The sequence below is a fragment of the Eurytemora carolleeae genome, unplaced genomic scaffold (genome assembly GCF_000591075.1).
Source record: "Eurytemora carolleeae unplaced genomic scaffold, Eaff_2.0 scaffold108, whole genome shotgun sequence".
Classification (NCBI taxonomy): domain Eukaryota; kingdom Metazoa; phylum Arthropoda; class Copepoda; order Calanoida; family Temoridae; genus Eurytemora; species Eurytemora carolleeae.
This window is the reverse complement of record NW_019396160.1, coordinates 701,789-722,599: the sequence shown is the minus strand read 5'-3', so window position 1 is coordinate 722,599 and position 20,811 is coordinate 701,789. Positions and strand designations below refer to the sequence as shown.

At 32.1% G+C, this 20,811-nt stretch overlaps 2 protein-coding genes across 3 annotated transcripts; one reads left to right on the top strand and one right to left on the bottom strand.

The window, feature by feature from the left end:
* Positions 1-19: 19 nt before the first annotated feature.
* LOC111696799 (integrin-linked protein kinase homolog pat-4) lies at positions 20-13,525 on the bottom strand. Its single transcript, XM_023466534.1, has 17 exons — positions 13,432-13,525; positions 11,857-11,919; positions 11,525-11,598; positions 9,950-10,041; positions 9,035-9,154; positions 8,161-8,233; positions 7,217-7,263; positions 6,484-6,543; positions 6,288-6,334; positions 5,995-6,117; positions 5,769-5,891; positions 4,111-4,162; positions 3,799-3,867; positions 2,772-2,882; positions 1,769-1,900; positions 984-1,051; positions 20-750 (listed from the first exon to the last, which is right to left on the bottom strand). The coding sequence occupies exons 1-17, from the start codon at positions 13,455-13,457 to the stop codon at positions 672-674; spliced, it is 1,359 nt and encodes a 452-aa protein (XP_023322302.1). The 5' UTR covers positions 13,458-13,525; the 3' UTR covers positions 20-671.
* A 2,831-nt stretch (positions 13,526-16,356) lies between these two features.
* LOC111696779 (uncharacterized) lies at positions 16,357-20,806 on the top strand. Of its 2 annotated transcripts, XM_023466504.1 has the most exons (7): positions 16,357-16,468; positions 16,636-16,709; positions 17,564-17,658; positions 18,847-18,953; positions 19,302-19,379; positions 19,590-19,700; positions 20,626-20,806. In XM_023466504.1, exons 1-7 carry the CDS (start codon positions 16,410-16,412, stop codon positions 20,729-20,731), a joined length of 630 nt encoding a protein of 209 aa, XP_023322272.1. In that variant the 5' UTR covers positions 16,357-16,409; the 3' UTR covers positions 20,732-20,806. The 2 variants fall into 2 exon arrangements, with proteins under 2 accessions (XP_023322272.1, XP_023322273.1); XM_023466505.1 differs by lacking the exon at positions 19,590-19,700.
* Positions 20,807-20,811: the final 5 nt, after the last annotated feature.

Below are 20,811 nucleotides of genomic sequence, written 5' to 3'. Positions count from 1 at the left end.
CAGTAAATAGTAAATAAAATATTATTAAATTTATATTTTACATCAAATAGCACCATTGTAAAATACGATTGTGTATTAGTTAACACTGAAATAAATTAACGGACATTATTAACTACTCGAGGTTAATTACTGGTAATTAGGCACTTTATGTTACTCCCTTTAAGTTTTGTTATTAACAGATTATATCTTTATATTATTAACAATTAAACATAATTAACATTGAACATTGACAGACATAACATATTTGGAAAAATACTGATGAAAGCATTGGTTGGACCCTCTTTTCTATTGTTGGTTTCATTTTGTAAATCCGCGGCATGTACATGGGAATAATGGGAGGATTTCTAAAAGTCGTCTTTTCTCTAAATTCATAATTTAACATTTGTAGTTTGAAAACTGAAAACACTCAACTACTAACTATCAGTGCAAAGCAGTAAGCTGGGAAGAAACTAGTGATTTGTCAACTTGTTATTGTTTTACTTATTCAGTGAATGAAGGGTAAAGAATGGACTAGAAACATTCAATCAATTTTAATAGGTTGGTAATATTTTTTAAACCAGATTTTTTAATAACCCATTTGTGTTAGGTTGATGTCGTTATTGCTCCAGGTTAGAGCTCCAGGGTTGGGTTTATAACTGAGATAGAGCTTCAGTGTTGGTGTATATAAGAAACTATTTCTTCATTTTCTCCAGGATCGGTATAATCATATCAAAACTTGGTCGTTTACCAGGCTCCTCGTTCATACAGATCCTAGGATTAAATAAAGTTAAAAAATCGCAGTATTAGGTCTGTAAACATTTTTAATTCTTGAGAAAAATGTGGGTCAATGGATAAAATATTTTTTTTTAAGTGGGTGTGAAAAAAACACGCAAGTTTAAGTTTCATTTGTTCCCCAATGTTTCAAAAATAATTTCCCACATTTCTGGTGGATTTGAATTTTATTTTATCTCCATTAGGTTTTAGAGTTAAGAGTTTATGGAAACCTGATCAATTTTGCCATGTGAGGAGATATTCCTGGAGACACATCAAGTCTTAATCCTTCTGTTGCAATCTACAAAATTTTACTTTTTAATCTAAATATTATCATTTAAATATTTTTGATTGATAGTTCAATAAATTTAATTAAATTTTGAATTTAATTAGATATAAAAGCATCTATGGTATTGTGAAAACCTGCAAGAAAACGGGTTTCATGGAACGGTTAAATTTGAATAACAAAAAGCAAGAAACTTTTGATAGGATTAAAGAATTAAAGGAATTACAAGTTTCATATTTTAAATTGTCATCCGTCTTTAAATGAAGTAAATATCTTTCTGCTCGTTGTTTGAAACAATTATATTTTTTTGTCGAAGAAAACATTTGTTCCGCTGATACGCAGTAAGAAAGATCTTTTTCCCCGACATCTGACAGATCGAACCATTTTAACCACATTCGAAAATATTAACTATCTTTAAGGTATCTTTTCAGATATTCAAAAGATCCAACTTTCTTCCTGAAATTTGAGAGATCAAAACGCTAATCATGACATTTGAAAAATCTAACTATCTTAATGCTATCTTTCAAGATATTCGAAAGATCGAATTATCTTCCTGATGTTTGAATGATCAAACTATCTTAATAATTAAAAGATCGAATATCTTCCTGATATTCGAAAGATCGAACAGTCGTCCATACTTTAAAAAGACGAGACTTTCTCTAATAGTTATGACATTAAGATCGTACGATCTTTTTAATGCTCAAAAGATCGATCTTCTAGCTCTCTTTTTACCTTCATCCCTAGCTCCATAGGATGGATATCTCCGAATGGTATCTCCCTAGTAGCCAGCTCCCAGAGCAGGACTGCATAACTCCACATATCCGCAGCTCGTGAGTTCAGTTCATTAGGATGCTTTACCAGGGCCTGCAGTATTATTTATATTTGTAAAAGTATCAATTCTATAATAATATTTTTCACAGATAGGATGTTGAGATCCGCTAGATAAACACTTTACAGTTTTATGTTTCCGGGTTCCTGGATTTAAATAGACCTTAATGGTTTACAAACATCTTTATCAAAATTTTCTTAAACGAATTTTGGATTAGGATAAACCTTCTTCTGGACATAGTTTTATATACTACCTCAAAGAGCTATCCAGGTAGTATATATACCTTCTCCGAGACCCACACACCTACCTCGGGAACTATCCAGGTAGTAGGATAAACCTTCTCCTGGACCCATTACTATACACCACCTACCTCAGGAGCTATCCGGGTCGTAGGATAAACCCTCTCCTGGAACCAGTGTTATAATGTTTACACCTACCTCAGGAGCTATCCAGGTAGTAGGATAAACTATCTCCTGGAAACAGTGTTATACTGTTTACACCTACCTCAGGAACTATCCAGGCAGGATGATAAACCTTCTCCTGGAACCAGTGTTATACTGTTTACACCTACCTCAGGAGCTATCCAGGTAGTAGGATAAACCTTCGTCTGGAACCAGTGTTTTACTGTTTACACCTACCTCAGGAGCTATCCAGGTAGAAGGATAAACCTTCTTCTGGAACCAGTGTTTTACTGTTTACACCTAAATCAGGAACTATCCAAGTAGTGGGATAAACCTTCTCCTGGAACCAGTGTTATACTGTTTACACCTACCTCAGGAGCTATCCAGGCAGGATGATAAACCTTCTCCTGGAACCAGTGTTATACTGTTTACACCTACCTCAGGAGCTATCCAGGCAGGATGATAAACCTTCTCCTGGAACCAGTGTTATACTATTTACACCTACCTCAGGAGCTATCCAAGCAGGATGATAAACCTTCCCCTTCTCCTGGAAACTAAACTTGGAATCTCCCATATTTATTCTTGCAACTAGTTCATCATCAGACACACAATCAATCTAAACAGACATTAATTAAAAAAAATAAAATTTCAGAACTGTTTGATTTAAATTTTGATTTGCGACAACATCAAAATATAAATTGTTATATACATTTTGATCCCATCAATTGATTGAAGGGTTTACAAGGATATCCTGATGTATCCTGATATATATCCGATAAATGCAAAAGGTTGCGCTTTAACTGAAAAATGCAAAACAAAATAATTTTTGCTACACAATATTTCAGACGTTAAAAAATGAAAATGATATTTCTAACAAATAAAATGAAATATAATCCCCTGAAAGATAGTGCAAAATGCCGCAATGATAAAAATTGGATTTACTTTATCAAAAACTCTGCAGTTTATTTTTTACTGCATAAGGGGGGAGGAGGGAGTATAAAAAGGGTCAGGGGTATGTACTTTTCAAAATTGTCAACTAAAAAAATTATTTTGCCCAATACAGTGAAAAAAACTTATACAAATTTTTGCGGTCCACGCAAACCCATTAAACTACTTGGAAGAAAAAAATCATTAAGGGGGAAATGATAATTTGCCAAGAAGGATAGGAGAGGAACAAGGAGAAGGTTTTGCTCCCAATTTCTCGTACCTTTCTTAATTTTACCCATTTTTCGAAATCAGGGGTAATTCTTGAATTTAATGGTATTATTCTAGGTTATGATTATTTTAAAGGTGTTAAAAAATTATTTTTTTTGTGAATTTCCCGAAAATTCAGAATATTTAATAAAAATTGGCATTATTTTTGTTTTGAATAATAACTTCTGAAGCCCATAGTGTCTTTAGAATTAAAACTCCGAAAACGGAACAATTTGGGAAAATTCATCAGGCACCTTTCCGGGACATTGAGCACATAGGCAACAAAAAGTTATTCATTTAAGGCGGGACATAAGTTGTTTTTAGGGTATATTCCTTACCATGATATGTTTGCTGCTAAGATAAAGACGGGGCAGCTGGCGCTCCAGGCTGTGGAGGAACGCCATTCCCTAGATCAGGAACAGAAATCAAATATCATAGTTTTAAAAAAGTTTTTTTTTTGCAATTAAATACAAGTTTATAACTAATTTTCAAAACCAAATAAAAAAACACTAAAAACTTTAAGTGACCTACAGAAAAACGACATTAACAGGGTGTCAAGAAAAAAAATCAAATACAAGGTACAACTTATTTTATAATAATCATGAATTTAAACAAAAAAGGAAGAAAAGAGAATGTGAGATCTGTGTTTCCTTAGCAATATCAATGGAGAACTGAAGAGCACGAACAGTATCCACAACTAATCTAAAATACAAGAATTTATTAATGTTAAACATTTTTTAACAATTTATTTAGAAACTGGAGCTTATTCTAATGCACCAATTGATTCCACAAATCCAGGTCAATCCAAGATACAAAATCCATACCAGGAAGGAAAGATTTGGTTAAAAAACCGTTACAAGAAGGAAAAGCATAAAAATAATATCCTCTCCTGTCCAACCTTCAGAATATTGAATCTACAGTCCTTAAGCCTTGGCATCCATTCAATACAAATTCTCGTCGATTTATCAATCCCCACCCCTAGAATGAACCCTAAGTTTTAAAAACTTTAAATGTCAAACACAAACCAAAAACATTCCCTATTCTGTACTTGACCCCCCCCTTGCTTCTCCTTAAACTTCCTTCCCTTCGACTCCCTAGTCCCTTTTTATGTCCCATTAACCCGGCCCTTCTCCCCTCCTCCCCTCCCCCCTCCTTTCTCCCTCGTTTAACTAAATGAAGGTTGCCAGAATCTTAGGTCGGATCATTGCAGTATTTACTATTAAGACAAATATACAATAACCTAGACATACAGTAGGTAACATAGACAAATATACAATAACCTAGACAGTAGACATACATTAGGTAACATAAACAAATATACAATAACCTAGACATACATTAGGTAACATAGACAAATATACAATAACCTAGACATACAGTAGGTAACATACGACAAATATACAATAACCTAGACAGTAGACATACATTAGGTAACATAGACAAATATACAATATCCTAGACATACAGTAGGTAACATAGACATACAGACAGTAACCTAGTCAAACAGACAAGTAACCTAGACATACAGACAGTAACCTAGACAAATATGCAATAACCTTAAAAAACAGAAAGTAACCTGGTCAAACAGACAAGTAACATATACATACAGACTGTAACCTAGACAAACATACAGTGACATAGACATACAGTCAGTAACCTAGAAAAACAGACAATAACATAGACATACAGACAGTAACCTATACAAACATAAAGTAACCTAGACAAACAGACAGTAACCTAGAAAAACAGACAGTAACTTAGACAAACAGACAGTAACATAGACATACAGACAGTAACCTAGAAAAACAGACAGTAACCTAGACAAATATACAAATACCTTAACAAACAGACAGTAAGGTAGACATACAGGCAGTAACCTAGACAAATATACAATAACCTAGAAAAAAAGACAGTAACATAGACATAAAGACAGTGACCAAAACAAATATACAACTGTAGTATTTTCTGTTGTTATGTTATCACGATCCTTATTATCTATGTTAGTAATATATCTTATCTATTTAAATGTTGACCCTGACTGTCCATTACGGTCAGTTTTGATTTTACCTGTATATAAAATAAATTAGTAATAGATTAACCTTTGTGAAATACGGACGAATACATAGCCTAGAGTTTTGGCTTGAGTTTGAGAGCCTTGAGTTTTGGCTAGAGATAGAGTCAGTGAGACTAGAATTAGACTTTGATTAGAGTAATCTCGGGACCTAGATTTATTACACAACTACCTAAAGAAATAGACTAGAACCTAGACAAATATACATACAGACATATAGTAACTAGAATAACCTACCCTGTTCCTTCATGAAGTACATGGTACAAGCTACCGACCGGCATGTACTGACTGATTACAACCAGGTTAGGAGGGGAGTTACAACAACCAATAACAGGCAGAACGTTCGGGTGCGAGAATATTCTAAACATTTTAAAAAACGTTTTAATCAAAAATACTACATGAATCTGGCTTTTCAAAAAGCATTGAATAACCGATACAATACTTTTTTATAAGATTTTTTAACCTGAGTTTTGGATATTCTTCATTGAAATCTCTGGAGATTCGAGGTGTACACTCGCGCAGCGCCAGGATCTTTGCCGCAATCTCATTTCCTTGCCATTTGCCTCGCCAGGTCTCTCCGCTCGGTCTGCATATAAAAACGGGATTAAAAACTAACTAATTTCTTAGGTTAACTAATGAACACTTAAAGGGAAGTTTAAAACCAAAACCCCCAAAAAATCAAATCTCAAAAATATCTACAAAATAATTATTTTCATAAAGCTTCTAATCAATTGTTTTTAAACGGATGATACTTACGTTGTTGAAATCTTGGTGTGTAAGTAGAGCTCATTTATGTTTATTCCCTGGATTAAAAATCAATCAACTATTCCATTATATTTAATAATGAGCTCAACACAGACACAGCGCGCCGTAAAAAGAGGATGCGTATACTTTGAACATCAAGATTTTATTTCTTTATAGTGAAAAATGAAAAATCTAATTTATGATTTTCCTTGTGTCTGGAGAGTGTAGCGTCCCTACTCCTTGTCTTTAATCCCAACCAACTCTGATCCTGCATTAAAGAAAGTATATTCAAGTCTGGTCTCTGGTCTCTCATGGTCTAGTTATATCTTATAATAAATAGGTCTGGTATGATATTCAGTGTATAAGGGTCTAGTTTTATAGTTTAAATGTCTAGATCCATGTAGTTTAAAATGTCTGAAAAGTTTACATTGAGTTTCGGTTCATCTCTAGTCTGGTATAGTACACGTATAGTCTTTGAAAGACTAGTTTGTAGTCTGGTGTAGTTTTGTGCGTACAGTGTACTAAAGTACCTTTAGTTCAGGTGAATTGGGGTTGGAAAAATGCTTTTTAAAGATCTCTGATATCTTGTGAGTACTGATACGTCACGATGAAATCTACGCAAACCATACCCCCTCACCTTACATCTACTCAATATAAAATTTACTATTTTTTTTACTATATTGGATTATCTTCAAGGCCAAAATACACACAAAACGCTAAAAAAAACCTAATAATCTCTGCATGTAAATCTTGTTATTAACCTAATACAATTTTTTAAAATTAGTTATAAATCTGATTAGTCTGGAAAATCGCTATTAAAAACTATAAAGGATCCAATATGATGCGGGACACCCTGTAAGATATTTTTGAGTTTGGTTTGGTCACCTTAAACTCCTTGGTTTGGTTTGGTTACCTTAAACTCCTTGGTTTGGTTTGGTTACCTTAAACTCCTTGGTTTTCATATCCTGGCCAAGTTGCGCAGCTTTACCTAAAGAAAAAAATTCAAATTAATAAACGTATCAATCAATAAATCAACAAATCTAACAATAAATAAATTTACTAGTTGACTAAATAATAAAAATGTAAGTTAAAAATCAGTTTAACACCAATAAATAAAACTATTACGTCTAAACTAATTTACTTAAAAACAAGCTAACTTTTGACTCAACAATCATTTATTTAACTAAAAATAACAGTTTGATTATAATCTTCATGACAGAAACAATCTCAAGAACTGACGCGGGTCAACCCAGACCGAAATATATTTTTTATAAAATGTGGGACTAACATCTACTTTTTTTACTCGACAAAGGTTTGGTCCATCACCATCACCAAATTTTGAATAAAAAATAACAACCATGCAATTAATCGACCGATTTTGTATCATGAAAAAAAAAATATTTAATTAATAAGTTAATAACTTATAAAAAAACTAATCAAATATTTAAGCAGAGACCAGCTTTATGAAGTTGAACTTCTTCTCTTGCATGCCGGCGTTCAAGCTAAGACAAGTGGCTAAACCATGTCTACGCAGTTAAATTATTTCTCACTAAATATGAAATCTGGTCCAAGAATAACTAACTGACTAGTTAAATTTATCAGAAAACAATTCGTTCTTGATTTTATTTCTTTAAGACTTTTTTCAGATAAAAATGTATACCCTTTCATAGAAAACAAATCTTCTAAGAAGTATTTGATAAAAACTGTATAGAAAAAGTATAAAACTAGTAAAAAAGATGTGTGCATAAGTGGCAAAAAAGTGGTAAAAAATCTAAGCTAAAAGTCGAGGGTTGTGGAACAACCAATTACAAAACGTCGAAAGAAACACATAAATAAGTTATTACAGTAATTTTGAAATTATTTGATTTAAAGAATAAGAACTGACCATGTATAATCTGTGCAATATGGTTTGAACATTTATCTAGAGGGGTTTCTCCGTACTTGTTCTGTACTGTCACCTAAAGTAGTTGTACTGTATATTGAGTACATAACAAATTGTATTTTATTTAAATTTGTCCCTTAAGACCAATTTTAATGCTAACAAAAAAATGCGAGAGTTCTGGTTATTATTTAGTTCGCCATGAATAGACAAAATCCAACTTTAAAATTTTAAATCAAAGATTTTTAGGTCGTCATGGATGTCAAATCCTTTGTGGGTGACCCTGTATCATCTGATATTCAATGGAAAATTCTTGAAACGGTTGTTGACTAGTTATAATTATCATTATCATTAAAAAGAGTTATCAACAGAAAACAACTAGTCTACCGCTTATGGTAAAGACCACGGGCCGGGTCAACATTTTGTCTTTCTGTATCTGAGCCGTAGATCCAAGTGGAAACTATTCTGTATCTGAGCTGTAGATCCAAGTGGAAAATATTCTGTATCTGAGCTGTAGATCCAAGTGGAAAATATTCTGTATCTGAGCTGTAGATCCAAGTGGAAAATATTCTGTATCTGAGCTGTAGATCCAAGTGGAAAATATTCTGTATCTGAGCTGTAGATCCAAGTGGAAAATATTCTGTATCTGAGCTGTAGATCCAAGTGGAAAATATTGACCATCTGATGAAATAACTTTTTGCTCTCAAACTACAAATTTAATACTTATTTTTCTCTGATAGTCCGGCAAGTTAAAATGAAAAAGAAGACGTAATTTTGTAAATTTTTCTTTTGTAACAAAAACATCAGTAATCATAAAGAATTGTTCAGATCTGGGTAGGATTCGGATTAATTTTTACAAGTACAAGTGGAAGTATATTACCGTAGCTCCCCACTCTACTAGTTCCTCTGCTATCTCCGTATACCCCCAGAAGCAGGCGTAATGTAAGGGACTATTCCCGTGCTCGTTCACAAAATTTACGTCGGCTTTATTCCTCAACAACTACAAATATATAGAAACAGATTTTAAGTATTAAATATTAAGAAAGGGATCTGTAAAGATCACCGACATGGACCCCCAGACCGTCGCCAGGTTCGAGGGTTATGAGATAAGATCATATTTTTATGTCTACTAGTTTCAGAGTTTCGAAATATCTAGTTTTAATTTTCTATCAATTTAAACTGATGAGTGTTGATTGTTGATGTTCAAGCTAATTCTTTTCCTTTTTACATGTCGTAAAATTAAACTTTTTGCACATTTTTCTGGTGGAATTCCAGAAATTTAAAACAACATTCTTTTTTAAGCAAAATTTTCCATTTCGGCCGACCTATGGGTTCATGTCGTTCATGTGAGATATCACAAAAATGTTGGGCCCAACCAGTTAAACCGTTGCTTAGGATCCGGATCCAAGGGGTAAAATATCAACCAAAAACTGCAAAAAAAAAACGTTTTTTACTCCTAAAACTAGAATCTGAACTTTTGAAAAAAAGAGAGATTATAAAAATTTCCTTATTTCTGAATGGTTCATCAAGTTTAAAGATAAAAATATGCGAAAAAAATAAAACAAAAAATTTGAAAATTATTTTTTGTTAAAAAGATTCAGTAAATCTTATAGAAATGACCTAGATCCGGATCCGGATCCATTTTTTTCCAGTGCGGATCCAGGATCCGGATCCGCATCAAAATTAAATGGATCCTAACCACTGGAGTTACTTTTAACGTTTATTGGATACAAACCATCAGGATACCCATGACAAACAAATAAGCCAAATATATAAAAACTGTTAAAGAACTTACAATTTGCACGACTTCCATATGGCCATGAGCTGCAGCTAGATGTAAAGGTGTATCATCTCCCATATTCGTTGTATTCACACGTGCACCTCGTCCTATCATAACAAAAGTTAAAAAAAACCGCCTAAATATATCACTTTTAAAAACTCTTTATTATATGTAAATTTTTTTAAAAAGGAAGTTTGTGCGGACAGTAGGGGGGGCGGGGGGGTGGAGGAGGGAGCAAGGTCTCTGGCGAAAAAAAAACAACTTTGTATCGGTGCCATTATAATTTAACGCTGTTCTGTGTGTACTGTGTATTTGTATATTGGTCAAATATTGAATTTTTAATTATAAAAATAAAACCACCTTAACCCTATTCATCAGTATAACAAGTTTCCTGAGTATGCTAAAAGGGACTGTAAGGATAATTTAAAGTGACCCTGCATGTAAAGAAGGCAATTCCCGATTCTCAACGGTACCCTTGAAACCTTTTACTGTTAATTGAGTAGAAATAACTTTCTGTTAAAACATATCGAAACCCACTTGAATTTCCTTAAAGCGCGACTGTGCGCGGACCTTTAACAACTGATCTGTTACTTGCGTAGTAACTCGAAAGCAGATCTACTGTTCTACGTTTCAAAAGTAAATTTTTATTTTTTGCTACTTTTAGAAAGGGACGATTGATATTTCTAAATCATATAACAGCTTGCAAACAAAGTGAAAACAGATATATGTGAAAATGTCTGAAATCAGTCGAAGGTTTAAAGGGTTTTGTTGTGAATCGGGGATTCTCATCTTTATATGGAAGCTCACTTGAAATTAGGCTTACAGTCCCTTTATATTATAAGGGAAACTGTTGAATGTCGAAAGTGGAATTCTTGTGGCAATATTTGAAACTGTTGGGAACAGATGGAAGAACTTTATTTTTATCTTAATGCATCTGGAAAATATTCCAGAAATTCTACAATGGATTAATGATCTGAATGTTTAGTAAATTGTCAAAAAAATGAAGTAGAGACATGACCGAAAAATAAACTTCAAAAAATCCTCTCCCCCGATTAACGGAAAAGTTCGTTATATAGTTCGACCCCCACAACCGCTTTATACACATACATATAAACAGTTTGTTTTTAACCTTTGTGACAGAAACAATCTCAAGGAATAATAATTGTCTTAAAACATTTTTTATTTAAAGTGAATATTTGCAGATTATCTTTTTTTCCATCTCATAATCTGAGTTCGTTTCCCTTATGTCCATTTGACAGCCCAAATTTTTATTTTGAATAATCTTTTTTGTTTATTTATTTTCTTGTGATTTTTAACAAAATTTTTTTAATTTTTTTTTTACCGATTTTGATGGTTATTATATCGTTAGAACTGACGAGGGTCAACCCAGACCGAAATATATTTTTAATAAATGTGGAGCTAACATCTACTTTTTTACTCTACAGAGGTTTGGTCCATCACCATCACCGAATTTTAAATCATTTTTTATAACAAAAACTGCGACAAAGAAAACAACATTTAAATTAAATGAAGAGATTAATAAATCAGAAACAAAGAATTGATTATAAAACTCTTGATAAAATAACAAACCTATTAAAATTTCAACAATTTTAATATGTCCTCCTTTAGCCGCCCAGTGTAGAGGTGAGAACTGATGGTCATCACTAAAATCAATTAGTAATATTTTCAACAAAATATAATTTAATCATAAAAAATGTATATAAATTTTTGCATATAATTAAAAAAGGTAAATATTATCAAATGTAATCGACCTCTTTATCTGAATTGAGGGGGGGGGGGGCAAATACCTTTACAATTACAATCCATTTGCAATGCCAGACCATCATTGTTTAATTCAAATTGTGGTTGACTGTAGTTATTGTTTTTATCATTATTATGATAAACGATCTTAAAATACTTACCCTTGATTCATATCATGTTCTGTATCATCCAACCACATCCGGACCTGCATCGTGTTCCCCTCCCTGCAACAACAAAAAATTGTAAATTAATTTTGACAAACCAAAGACTTAACTCACTTAAGAGAGGTCGGAATTTTTTTGTGAAGTAATATTAGTACAGGGTGTCCCAAAAAACATGGGAATTCAGTGACGAATTCGATATCGTCTTTGTTATGAATTAGCATTGTAATACCTAATTTCAAAAGCCATAATATTATTATGTCTGCTAGAGTTTATTTTATGAAAAGGGTAAACGACTGCAAAGATGTGTCTATAATGTCTCCGCAAGATGAACAGTGAATACGGACAAGTTTACTCTGTTTGTATACTGTAATTTTCTTGTTTTATTAAGAAAGACGATATCGAATTCGTCACTGAATTCCCATGTTTTTTGGGACACCCTGTATAAGTAAGAGAATTTCTGTTTATTGTCAGGATATTCCTATACAGGGTTACCCAGAAAGGATGAGACTTTAATGACAGCCTAAAGCTCGTTTAATGTGACGATATGAAGGTTGAATTTAGTCTTCTGTCTTAAAAAAAAGTCTTTCTGAGGTTAATTAAATAATCTGGCAAACAAAGAAACAATTTTACAACTACAGCCTTACAGGAAACCCTGAAAGCAATAAAACTGAATAAATTTGGTAAAAACTAATCGTTTTGAAGTCGCATCCTTTGTGAGTAACCCTGTATATCACACAAATATGCAGATAATAATTAGGTCAATATTTACGAATATCTTTCACCCCAAACATTCAATCATTTTCCCTTTATTTATATTTTATTTTTTCATCATTATGGTTTATTGCCTTGCATATTTCTTTTTGTCTCCGTCAAAATAAATAAGAATAAAATTGCAAATTTCAATCCCATTTTTCTGTATTCCTCAAAGCAGTGTTTCGGATCCGTATCATTTTGATGCGGATCCGGATCCGCGGATCCGCATCCGTGATGATGGATCCGGATCCTGACTCTGATACGGATCCGGATCCGAGGTAACTTTTGATTCTGTGAATCGGATTTTCCCTATTAAATGTTATGCAAGGTTATAATTTATAAACTATACTTAATATATATTCCGAAATGTAACAAAAAAAATATGGACTTTTTGGAAATGTAAACATTAAATTATTAAAGATAATTTTGAAAAATTTTCGTCATGTAAATAATACATTTACGAACCATTTTGATTTATTTATTCCATGGTTTTGGTTAATTTTTGGCGCTACCCGGATCCATATCAACGTTTCCTGATACGGATTCGGATCCGACCAAATGATACGGATCCGACCGGATCCGGATCCGAAACACTGCCTCAAAGCTTCGTGTGAAGGGGGGTGCAATTATTGAAAAATTTACACCCCGCAGACTTTAAAATAAACCTAAAGATCTTCTATATAGGTAAAAACTAAAGTCTTTAATATTTGGTAAAATGGTATAAACCTAAAATTAATAGAACTACTTTAAAATGAGGAATATAATCGATTAATTTTATCATTATTGTTATTTTCAAATTATATTTTATGTAATCTATACCTGATCCAGTGGAATATATCCTCCATTTTTTCTTATTCAATTTTCCTCTATTTTTATATAAACTAAAATCTTATTGTATCATCTTTTAATGAACAAATCTGAAATAATATTTTTCAATCAATTAATTATGAATTGATACTTATAAAAGAGAAAGATAAAGTGTCCAAAAATCGTTTATAAGTTTATTCACTATGACATAACATGGTGATTTCCTAGTAAGGAATTCTTGGAACCCCCCCCCCTCCTCTTACAAATTGTACATAATTCTTACATGTAACACAAGGACGTAGTTAAACACTGTAACGACTGTGACGCGTAGCGCCTGGCCCCCTTGTCTGTCCTGGGCGCGGCGCTCGGTCCCCAAGTCTGTCCTATTTGTAGCGCTGGGCCTTAAAATCTGTCCTAGCCGCAGCGCTCGTCCCTAGAAACTGTTTTACCCTAACTTAACCGTCCCTGACATAATAACAAATTAATATTAATTTCATGTTGAAAAACGGAAACGCCTCAAAAAAAAGAGGAAACGCCTCAACAAAATAAAGTTTTAAAACTTTTTTCAAAAAACGGAAACGCCTCAAAAAAAAGAGGAAACGCCTCAAAAAAAAGAGGAAACGCCTCAACAAAATAAAGTTTTAAAAGTTTTTTCAAAAAACGGAAACGCTTCAAAAAAAAAAACGGAAACGCCTCAAAAAAAGAGGAAACACCTCAACTTTAAATATTAGGAAACGCCTCAAAAATATTCGGAAATCCCTCAACATTTTCCAGTTTTGAGGGATTTCCCAAAAAAAAACGGAAATTCCTCAAAACCGGTTTTTGAGGCATTTCCGCGTTGAGACGTTTCCGTGTTGAGGCGTTTCCATAGCACCAATAAAACTGATGCAACGAAAGTTCAAACCATTATTTCTAGATGATTATTCCAATAACAAACACCTCCCCAAATACATTCAAATATAAATTATACTTGAATTTAACACTGAACATTTGCAAAACATACAGGTGTATATGTATCAGAATCAGATTCAGAATCAGATGTGTAAGAACTATGAGCAAGTAACGAGGGGGTCCACAAGTACAAAAACAAATTTACGAAAAAATCATCATTAAAAAATGTTTAGTTTATGATAAACCTTGAATTATTAGAAATTCAAAATTCAAATCTACAAAAAAAAACTTCCCCCCAAACTGCCCAAAAGTAATAACCTTGAGTTCCCTACACACCTTTCACACTTACTTTACAAGAACATCATCAAAACAATAATTTCAAAGAATCAAATCTACTCTAATGTAATATTTGTGGGAAAAGGCCTATTTTTAGAGCATAACTTTATTCATAATTTCTCTCTCATTAATGTTTGCAGAGGTTTATTTACATTTGAACAGTACACTCAGATATAGAAGAAAGCTGCATATAATTGGAAAGGAAAAAGTTTAAGTACATTGAGAGACATCTTGCGGCCAAATTAAAATTAATTGAATTTCTAATTCAAGTTTCATCTTAAATAAAAAAGGTTTGGAACTTTGGATAGTGTGTAAATGTGCTGTTTTAAATTTTTTTCACACTTAGCCCCGCCTTTTACATCGCGTCTTGCACCCCACTATATGCATTAAAAAAAGTTTTTTTTTTGCAAAAAGTATACTGCAGGTGTACTTTACATATTTATGCTATATAACCTTTTGGGCCCTGGAATATCATTTTATAGAAAATCTAAAATTAATGTTAATAGAAAACCAAATTGAAATAGGCTGGTTTCATTATTGACCAATGATCATTTCTCATAGACTCTATGCCTTTCACTTTACAAACGATGATTTTCCGTTATAACTATAAATCAAATAATGTTTTTTATTCACCAAATTTATTATAAAGTTTATCTAATAGTTTAAAAAATTCGAAATTGAAATGAATAGTCCAGTGAACATACTGTATTAATGTACTCCACTGCATATAATTTGTGAACATTTACATGATTTGTACACTTTGAACTCCCTTTCAGGCTGAAAGGGACTGAAAAAATTCATACCGAGAAATTCTTTAAATTCCCCTCTAATATATATTCTATTCTCTATGGCTATAGGGTAAAACAACAGTTTGTATAAGTTAAGGCAGGCTGCTGCCTTTCTTAACTTACAAAATATCTTTTCGTCATCCAACCATAATTACCACCCGCTAACACCCCCGCATCAACTATCCAACCCTGCTCCCCCTGTGTTTAACGAACCCAACCCCATTGCTCCCTAACCCTGCTCCCAAGCCCACCACCCTTTCCCCAGTTCTGCATCTCCCTTTTCCTCAACCTTGTAAATTGTCTCTCCCCACTGCTTTTAATGGAAAGAATTTGAGAAATTTTCATCAATGAACAGTCAAATGATAAGAAAAGAATACATATGTATGTTTGTAATAGATTAGGCATATTGGACCCAGGGGGGCCTAGCTAAGAGAGCATGTTTAGGGGGAACACAGGTTACAGTACAGCCTGCAGTACGCCCTCATGGACCTGGGGGAGAGAGTCGAATGCCCCCCCCCCTCCGGATAAAATTACGCACACACAGGGTTATCCAACTAAGGATAAGAATTCAGAGGAGGACTTTACGAAATGTATACCATAGCTGTTTCCTTGTATTCAATAAACATGGTTCCCTGCAACTGTAAACTTCATTTGTTTCCTTTTCCAGATCATAAAATATAAAGCTATTTAACGACATATTCAAGGCAGAAGACCTGATTTCATTAACTGTATAATCATCATATTTTAAGAATTTCATGTCGTCCCTACATACTCATCCTTTGTGGGTTATACTCTGTATTTAGCAGAGAAATCGCACGTACGCTCCTTATAACATTAAAACAATTATTTGAATTATGAAAACGCTAATATGTAAAATTAACCACAACAAAGAAAGAAGTTTGCACAAAATATTTTTTAGAAAATGCGGGTAATATATTAACAAAATCTGCAATTTAGGGTTTTCTGGAATGAAAAATGTGCTGTACCTGTAGATTTTTTGGTTTTGTTGTTGCCATTGCTTATATCATCATAGGGTAAGCAAAAATAGTAAGATATGTAAATAATGTTTAAGTTTTTTTATGTAAAAACGACCGGGACCTAAGGTGCTCCTGATGCGATAAACAATTTTTTATAACTTTTCAATATCTTGTCTTCAGAGCAATCTAAATCATAGCTTATTCTGAAATTATTTGATTTTTAGACTAGTGGCATTAGTTAGTTTCACAACAAGTGGTATGAATGATGACAAGTTAGTGGACGATATAGTTTCTATAGGTAATTTTATACTAGTTTTATCATAACTCAAAAATTATCAAATTATTTATAGTATCAAATTTCATGATATATAACTGGACAGGATGCCATTATTGGCCATTATAACCTATATACTTCGGTGAAAAAACTTTAACCTGAAAAAAACGAGTTTTTCATTTTTTTTCTAATCGTTTTGAAAAATCGTTTAGGTTAATATCTTTGGTCAGACTAAAATATTGCAAAACGCAATAAAAACAATCTTGCCTAGCAAGACATTTTGAAATAGTTTTCACTTCTCAGATTTTTGTGCAGCCACTAAATAGTCTAAAAACTCTGAAAAACGCTTAGAAAAAAGGACATAGTCTTATGCAACTAATCTATGAAAGAAACCAAGAAGCTATGTAATGTGAATAGATGTACGTGACATGAACATTGAACAAAGAATTTTTGATAAATTATTTAGTATGGATTTTGGTATTTTTATAGAGATAAAAATTTTTGCAGAAAAGACTAATTTTGTAGGGAAAATAACTGAAAAAAATCTTCCTAAAGTTTAAATCTTTTTTATCTCTGTATCTTTGGAATCAAATGGAAACCTTTGAAATTTTAAACTTTGACTTTTTAAACTTTAACTTTGAAACTCATTTTCACCCGTTAATTACAGATTTTTTGTATTTTCTCTTTATTTGTTATTTAAATTTAAACTATATAAATTCGTTGACAATTGCAACATTTTTTCCTGATTTTGAAGTAGAGATCTAAGTATGATATAAAATATGCCGATACAATGGGTGTATTTTGTTGTTTTTATTTATACGTGGGAGCAAAAAGCAATATAAAAAAAACGGATTGATTCAATTAAAATAATTTTTTAGTGGTTCCAATTTTTATCGGTTGTCTTTCTATCGCTGGTTTACTGTCCAAGATTATCTGGCTTTACATTCCAGTCATGGCTTCATCTTTGGTTTCAGTAAGTATATCTAAACAATGTTTTCTTAAAGTTTATGCATCAATTGTGAACAAGAAACATATCAAATTGGTAGTAAGCTTATTTTCTCAATTTACTTTTAATTATTTTATTTTATTGTCGAAATCTATTAAATATATATTATTATATTATATTATAAAGATTTATTCACACACAAAGATATTAATACAAATATAAATGGTGTAGTTTAAATTTGCTTAAATAAATTTTTGAAAATATTGTGTAATGTTGTGCAACATTATGGTTATGGACAAAGTTAGAAAGAAAGTATTTTATTTTACTGCAAATAAACAAACTTCACTAATAAAAGATTTCATCATAATGTTGCTGTCTGTGCGAAAGAAAATTGTTACTGCTATAATTACTTTTATAACATAATATTATTTTGTATTACTTAATAATTTTAAACTTTAAAACATTTATGCCCGGAAATATATTTAAAAGTTTATATAATTTCTAGTATTAATATCTCTTTATGTAATTGAAATGGGTAACTTTAAGTGCGAAAAAATTTGCCAGATATTTTTACTTTTTCCAGTTTGTTTTGGGTCAAAATGAAAGTTTTTTTTCACGCCGAACATAAATTCCGACAAAAACCTTTTCTCACTGTATATGATACTATGTACAATGACTATATATAGTTTTATTCAATTCTACTCAACTTATTTAATATGTTTCAACATTTTAAAAGTTTATCCTTAAGTTTCAAATGATCAAATCTTTTTAAATTTTTGAAAAAAAATAACTTACTATTTAATAAATGTTACTAATATTTATGCTTTTTGTATTCAGAGTCTACGTTATACATACAGGATTTTAATTTATTGAAAATAATATAAATAGAAAACGTCTTGATATCTGTATAAAAATGATTTTCATATTGCTGTTTTGACCTAAGATGCTAATTATATAAACATTTTTTAAGAAGTCAAAATAAACCTATTAGTTGAGATAATTAGCAAAAAAGGAACTTACTACCCGCCTCAAATATTTAAATCCTTATATTTAAGTAACCTGTCACAATTAGAGTATGATATGAGTAATTAGCTCCTTTAATTTTAAATTTTTTGTTAAAAACCTAGATCAAATAATTGAATGGTTCCATTTCAATGCAGATGTTTAGATGATTTACCATAAAAATCTAGCTCTCTAATTTCAAGTATATTCTAGGCTGCATATGTTATCTACGCATTAACTGTGTTCGGAGGATCCCATATTTTACCAAGATTTACATATGCACAGATCATTGACCTCAATAAGATGCAGTTCTCATCTTTGTAAGTACTTATTATTCAGTAAATATATTAAATATATTTGTTTTTTGAAAATGAATTTACAATTTCAAGAATTCAGCGGATATTGCATGTAAAAAAAACATTTTCGGCTCCAGTTTTTTATTTAAAAATTGTAGAAACTCATAAAACCTGGGGGTGGTTTTTTATCAACCAGAAAATATACTGCTTTGAAAATTTGTTAAAAATTCACTAATCTAAACCAAGAAATCGCAGAAATTTAAAACTATTCAATAGAAATATAGACTAATTAAAAAATAAGAAAACAGGGGCCCTGTAATTCAAGATACATTTAATGCATATTATGTTGTCTGTTGATAATTTCCTTTTTAGGATTTTGACTCTTGTTTTAAATATATTGGCAATATTAAGCTTTGGTGTTATATTCTATGGAGACTGTAAACGGAAAAGGTAGAACTCTACTCTCACTCTAATAATAATTATTCCTTTGTATTAGAATTAACCTGTCGTCTAAACCGTGCAATCAACTGTTTATTACTCATCTTGAAATCCATTGTAATTAAGGATATATAAATATATAAAAGGATATATGATCGTATATTGTACTTCGATCCTCCGGCCCATGTTGAAGGGATCGCTCATGAGTTTAAAATGATTTAGATTCATGATACTTACAAGAGAGGTAATTCTCCATCTTCCATCTAGCAATGTTGAGAATATCATTCTTGGGTTCATCTTGTGTGGTCTGCTATTAATCAGATGTAGCTTCAGGTTTTCTCATATTAGCAGCCCCTCCATTTTTAATGATTCTAATCTATGCAGTTGTTTAAACTGTAGTGGATTTCTTCCATGCTTAACATCATGGGTTTAAGAATTCCATAAGTGGATAACTCTGTGTGAGAAACAATCTTGATTTAATCTTGTGACTTGCTCTCTCTCTCTCTCCAACAAGGTAATTGAGTTTCTGCCACTAACTCTGATTTTATAATCTCTATATCTTTGCAACCTGATGTTGTAGACCTCTGATATTTCGAACTTTAAGTTCTGTTAAATTAAATAGTCTAAGTTTAAATATATAAGGTTTACGCCGTCAAGTTGCAAAGATAGAGGGATTAGAAAATTTGAGCTTCTGGCAAAAACTCAATTCCTTTAAACCAGGTATTCTTGTCGACATTGTCAAATTCATTGAGTCCTTGAGTTTCTCTTCATAGGTTGATCCCTTCAATCCAGATAAAAAGGAGACTGTTCTCATTTGAACTCTTTCTAAAACATCACAATCTGATTTAGTCCATGGATTCCAAACACAGGATGCAAACTCAAGATGACTTCGAGTCTGATAAAGAGGGTGAAACGATCTCTGAAATGGAAGGCTCTTGTCATTTGACCTAAGACTTGGTTGGCCTTCTGAGCAACCTGGGCACAGTGTTTAGACGGTTTTAGATTGCCAGTCACCAGTACTCCAACAATATTCTGTTCTGTAGATTGTTCAAAAGCATATTATTCATAGTATACTGATGCTTGAGATTGTTTTTGCCTAAATATGCATTATCTTGCATTTAAACTTCATAAACAGACCACTTGTCAGCTTGTTGTTGGAATTTGTCTAATAAAAATAAATAGATTGTGTATTTGAGTAAAACTCTAAAAAGGCTTTCAGTCTAAATATAAATAATGTTTATATTAAAACAAATTTCAGACTGAAGCATGAGTCCAATAATGATGCTCTATCTGCTAGATTATCCTACACTGCAGCTGCAGCTCCAGCAACTCATAGGAACCATAGAACAGTATTTATAATCTAGAAACCTTAAGAGAAATGTATTTATAATCTAATATTTATTAAAAATATACTTCTTAAAATAAAAAATGTCAAGCTAGTTAT